Source organism: Camelina sativa, chromosome 5, assembly GCF_000633955.1.
Source record: "Camelina sativa cultivar DH55 chromosome 5, Cs, whole genome shotgun sequence".
NCBI lineage: Eukaryota > Viridiplantae > Streptophyta > Magnoliopsida > Brassicales > Brassicaceae > Camelina > Camelina sativa.
Genome location: NC_025689.1, coordinates 5,531,888 through 5,537,790, shown reverse-complemented (window position 1 = coordinate 5,537,790; position 5,903 = coordinate 5,531,888). Strand labels below are relative to the sequence as shown.

The 5,903-nt window shown below is 34.6% G+C and overlaps 2 protein-coding genes across 3 annotated transcripts in view; one reads left to right on the top strand and one right to left on the bottom strand.

Moving 5' to 3' along the window:
• Positions 1-3,324, top strand: part of LOC104785664 (auxin transporter protein 1) — a 4,798-nt gene extending 1,474 nt beyond the window's left edge. The window contains exons 4-9 of one of the 2 annotated variants that reach the window (XM_010510922.2): positions 115-227; positions 343-526; positions 802-899; positions 1,483-1,690; positions 1,794-2,051; positions 2,783-3,324. In XM_010510922.2, coding sequence (XP_010509224.1) covers positions 115-227; positions 343-526; positions 802-899; positions 1,483-1,690; positions 1,794-2,051; positions 2,783-3,016 — 1,095 coding nt within the window. In that variant the 3' untranslated portion in view covers positions 3,017-3,324. The remainder of the gene's footprint in view (positions 1-114; positions 228-342; positions 527-801; positions 900-1,482; positions 1,691-1,793; positions 2,052-2,782) is intronic. The other variant, XM_010510923.2, reaches the window with a different exon arrangement.
• LOC104785663 (N-alpha-acetyltransferase MAK3-like) overlaps positions 5,098-5,903 on the bottom strand; it is a 3,197-nt gene continuing 2,391 nt past the window's right edge. The window contains exon 6 of the mRNA XM_010510920.2: positions 5,098-5,308. The gene's annotated coding sequence lies outside the window, so the exon portion shown is untranslated. The remainder of the gene's footprint in view (positions 5,309-5,903) is intronic.

Here is a 5,903-nt window from a genome sequence, read left to right as displayed (position 1 = left end):
CCCCCCCCCCCACATTAATCCCCTCTCTCTCTCTCTCTCTCTCTAATCAAAATCACTAATCATCATAATTACCATTTCACTAATCTTTTTCAAATATTATTACAACAACAACAGTGGTTTGAAGTACTCGATGGATTACTTGGTACATACTGGAAAGCAGCAGGACTCGCATTTAATTGCACTTTCCTCTTGTTCGGATCTGTTATCCAACTCATTGCTTGTGCCAGGTCTCACTCTACTTTCTTAATCTCTTCCTCTTTCTAATCACTCTTTCATTATACTACTAATACTACAAAATCATTATTGAATAATGAAAATAAATGATTGGTTTATTTTTTGCAGTAACATTTATTACATAAACGATCACTTGGACAAGAGAACATGGACTTACATATTCGGCGCGTGTTGTGCAACCACTGTGTTTATACCTTCGTTTCACAATTACCGTATTTGGTCATTCCTCGGTCTTGGTATGACCACTTACACTGCTTGGTACTTAGCCATTGCCTCCATCATCCATGGCCAGGTAATTTATACAAAATATTTTCACATAAATATTTATAAAGATCACTACACTGTCGTTATCATATTTATATGCTTTGTAATGAGGTGACAGTATATGCCTTAAATAAAAAAAAAAGAAAAGAAATTCGTATATTTTCTCTTTAAGATCAGGGAAAAAGAATTGTTAGAATTATTCTCTTGCGTCTAAACCCAAATTTGTATTTTAAAAAAGTTTAGGACTAGGACAAAATTAGCACTCTCAATAATATTCTCCTAATCGAATTTTTTGTTAATTAGACGGAAGGTGTGAAACACTCAGGTCCAACAAAGCTAGTGCTTTATTTTACCGGAGCCACAAATATTTTGTACACCTTTGGAGGTCACGCGGTTACTGTGTAAGTTTCATCTTATCTCTATTCTTTTCATATCTTAATGATTATTCTAATCTAATATCCAAAATTTTCATTTTTTATATATAAAAGATCAATTAAATTCTGTCAGACATAGTTGAATAAGTACTATTTAAGTTTAAAGCTAAATACTAGCAGCAGAAAAAAGTATGATATCTTAAATTGGTGTCATATCTATTACTATTAAATAATGGCTGCTGTATTGTATCGTTTCTTCGCCGCTTCTATTGCAGCTTTTGCCGGCAAATAAGGTGTAACTATTATTACAGTCATGATGATTATCATTATTATTTTTTTTTTCTCCCTATCCTTAAAATAGTAGTAGTACTCTAATAAAATTTCTAATCTTTCTTTATATGTAAAATAAAAGAATAGTAGTAGTAATTATTCCTATCCCTATAAAGAAATAACAAACACTATGGCTACCAAAGCACTACTACTAGTAGTAGGAATAGTACTCTTCTTTGAAAAATGTCAAGTACACCCTCTGATGTTAATCTTTACTTATTATTTAATTTACGATTTTAATTATTTAATATTATATATTAACAGTAACTTTGTATTGCAGTGAGATTATGCATGCGATGTGGAAGCCTCAGAAGTTTAAGTACATTTACTTGATGGCGACGTTATACGTTTTCACACTAACGATTCCATCCGCTGCCGCCGTTTACTGGGCCTTCGGAGACGCACTCCTCGACCACTCGAACGCGTTCTCTCTCATGCCCAAGAACGGGTGGCGTGATGCTGCCGTTATCCTCATGCTCATTCATCAGGTATTCATTTACATATTTAACAATTTTTGTTCTTTTTCGTTTTAGTAAATTAACTTCCACCATGACGTTATTAACTTATTATGAAAATGTGTTCTTGGTGCAGTTTATAACGTTCGGATTCGCATGTACGCCATTGTACTTTGTTTGGGAGAAAGTGATAGGGATGCATGACACAAAGAGCATTTGCTTAAGGGCTTTGGCTCGATTGCCTGTGGTTATACCGATTTGGTTCTTAGCTATTATTTTCCCCTTTTTCGGTCCCATCAATTCCGCGGTTGGTGCTCTTCTCGTTAGCTTCACCGTCTATATCATTCCTTCCCTTGCTCACATGCTCACTTACCGATCTGCCTCCGCTCGTCAGGTATACATTTTCTTCAATTTCTTGAGTTAACCGTGCTTTAGATCTATAAAACAACTTTAAAAAAATGTTACCAATTATACACCAAAGTTGAGGAGTCGGTGGAGGAATATTATAGTTGTGGGTAGGGTTGTGAATAGTTATTGACACTGGAGGGCAAAAACGACTTGTGTGTTATAAAGATAGATGGGGTTCAGTGTTCCGTATCTTACGGAAGATAGGATCATCACCCACATTCCTTACTGGCGTCCCCTCCAAATATTTATTATTGAGTTGGTTTCAGCTCATTCTTCTTTTTTTTTATATGCTTACATATAGAGAAAAAAAATAGTAGTATATATAACTGCTGGTTAGGTTAGTATTAGTAAACAGTAATTGACCATGACTTCTTTTTTCCTTTTTCAAACCTGATTTTATGATATTAACATAAGAAAAAAAAGTAGAGGAAAAGGGATATTTTGGGAGGAAAACAGGGGAGAGGAATAGGTAAGAATCATAATCATGAATGAAAAGGAGCTGTACAATAGGGACTCTGTGCCTAACATTAATCTAAAGTGAGAGTCTGAGTATGACAAATCACAATCATGTATATCTCTCTCTCTCTATCTCATGGGTCAACAAAGCTTTGGATTTTGTCCATTACTATACGACCAAAACCCACAAACACTTGTACACACTCTCTCTCTCTTTGATGGTTCTTGATTATTATTTTTTGTTTTGGATCTTTCTTGTAGAATGCGGCTGAGAAGCCACCGTTCTTTATGCCGAGCTGGACTGCGATGTACGTGTTGAATGCTTTCGTGGTGATTTGGGTTCTCATTGTGGGATTCGGGTTCGGTGGATGGGCTAGTGTAACCAACTTTGTTCGTCAAGTCGATACTTTTGGTCTCTTTGCTAAGTGTTACCAATGTAAACCAGCTGCAGCCGCTGCGCATGCTCCCGTCTCCGCTTTACACCACCGTCTTTGAGAGATGGAGCCAAAGGGTCTAAACGCTTTTGTGGAGGGTTCTTAAAAAAATTATTTGTTCTTCTTTTGTGTTTTGTGTTCGTTCGTATACGTGAGGGAGTAAAAGTCACGAAAATAGTGTTCTTTTTACACACCCCTTTTTAAATGCGTGCTAAGCTCTTAATTTTTTTTTCCTTCTCTTTTGGGGTTTTGTATTTTTGTTTTCACTCCTTAGTTGTTTAATTGAATAGTCGATAATATAATGTAGTGTGTGATTTCTTAATTTGGTATTGTTAAAACCATAGGCTAAGAAATGTATCGTCTTCTCTACTTTTCCTTGGCTTTAGTAACACAGAACAGTCATTATATTTATATCTTTCTTACTAAACTGAACACTAATTCTTTTATATCAACAATATATTTACTCTATAGATTAGTTTATAATTCTAACACAAATCATTATTAAGCGGCTCATCACTACATACTAATGATTGTTTTTAAAGACATTTAATTTAACCAATTATGATTCTGTATTTTGAAAACAAAAACAGCTGATTCTTGAGTTTTATTAAACTTTATATTTGTATAAACGACATTTTAAGTAAATATTTTGAAACTGTTACTTAATGGGAATGTATTAATTTAACTAATGGAACATGGGACAAGTTGGACCGAGGGAGCCGGTCATCCATCTTTGGGGCCACATGGGTGTGTGGGGAGGGGTCGCACGTGGATTCTTCGTCGGAGTCACGTGCCATTATTTACTTCTCACTCTTGTCTCTGATCAAAGAATGGATCAGAGGACCGTTCTTGTCTCTCTTAATAAATATGGCATGTGTTGTTCATACTCTCCCAATCGTTTCATTACCTTCCCATATCATATGCTCTGGTTTCACATGTACTTTGCTCAAAAATAACTATATACTATTATATATTGTGTATTATTAACTAAAATATTCTCGTTTGAATCCAGAGATGATTTCTGTACTTTCCATCTGACTTTTTTTCGTTTCTGACTTTCTGTATCATATAAAAAAAAGATGAAAATGTTTCTTCTAATAGTAATAGCATATATAATTGTTCTAGAGAAAGAAGAAGTGAATGTGACACAATGTGAATGTGAGTCACATATATGCGGATATGGAGTAGGACCCTTTTTGTGAAGTAACTCTGGTTAGTGTGAAGTGAGTTGAGTTCAAACTTCAAATAGTCAATAACTATGTGGCCAGAGATGAATCGTCTATAATTTGTTTTTGTGATTTAAGCCATGTGAGTTTTTGAGACATTTTGTGTTATTTTTGTTTGTAATAGAGACATTTTTAAATTAGTGGAAGATGGACTATCTGGATTCAANTCGTTTCTGTATCATATATATATATAAAAAGATTAAAATGTTCTAATTGTTCTAAAGAAAGAAGAAGTGAATGTGACACAATGTGAATGTGAGTCACATATATGCGGATATGGAGTAGGACCCCTTTTGTGAAGTAACTCTAGACCTCTGGTTAGTGTGAATGTGAAGTGAGTTTGAGTTCAAACTTCAAATAGTCAATAACTATGTGGCGAGAGATGAATCGTCTTTAATTTGTTCTGTGATTTAAGCCATGTGAGTTTTTGAGACATTTTGTGTTATTTTTCTTCTTTTGTAATATAGTGGAAGATAGACTATCTGGATTAAAAAATAAAATAAAATAATATCTGGCTAACATGGATAAATCAATGATGGTATTTGTTGAAAATAAAATTGTTTCATGTGTGCAATAAATAGTATTTTCAGAAAATATCTCACAACAATTATTCAATCATGTCATTTCATTAACAATTGACATCTTTCTCTCGTTTTGGCCTCAAATCCTCCATTATTTTGACATATCATTGGATTTTTCTTTAGAGGCATCTTGAGCTGTTTGAAAGTTTTGATGGCTGAATTATCAAAACTCATTTTGTGGATTTTTACTATATCTTACACATAACCCAAACACATGAGTAAGGGTAAGTGAAGTTGTTATATGATTTCAGATGTTTGTTTCCAATCATCAGCCAAGTTTTGAGAGACCTGAACATGATATAAATTGTTTCTGCAGACATACAAGACCGATGAAATGTCCCACTAAACTTAACGGGTTGGACTAAGACCTTCAATCCAGTCGAGAATACTTCATCAACATGGGACTAGAAACACCTCTTATATTTCTTAATACAAAAATAGAACATTGTCTTATCATGTTCAGGATTTGGAATTACATAGAAGAAACACACCTTTGTTCATGGCCTTAAAGATTCTCTCGACCTCAAGATGAAAAGGAAGTGACTGGTTCATCCAGTAAAATTCTCTTACTCTTGTTGGGTTTGATCTTGAGCAGCTATTTAAGGTACACGAGGCGTAGGGAACACGATCGGGGTATGAGCTTGAGGAGGTATTTGAGGTACACGAGGCTTAGGGAACAAGAGCTTCAGGCGAAAAGCATCCATCCCATTTAAGTAATAGTGGTATAGCCGTTTGGCTCTTATGAACCCAAGGCGCCCATATAGTGCCAATGCTCCTTTGTTACTCACTTCTGCCTCCAGAGTTACCTTCAATCATATACATCTTGTAATCAGACTTTACTACTCAAATCACAAAACCATACTTTCATGTTGTAATTAGACTTGATTATGAGGAATTTGAAGAGCAAATACAACTCAGGAGGTTTTATTTGCAATCTATTTACTACTGAAATTATAGTTAAGAGATCACAGAATACGAAATTAGTAAGTTGGAGACAGGGATTTCTTATTTCAAATTACCATCAGTTACATACCAATGCCTATGACTATAACTCTATAAGGAGTCATGGACTACATACAAAATCTATATAACATATACTAGGTGAGAGACTGGGATTTGTGATTTCCAACTACAAACATTT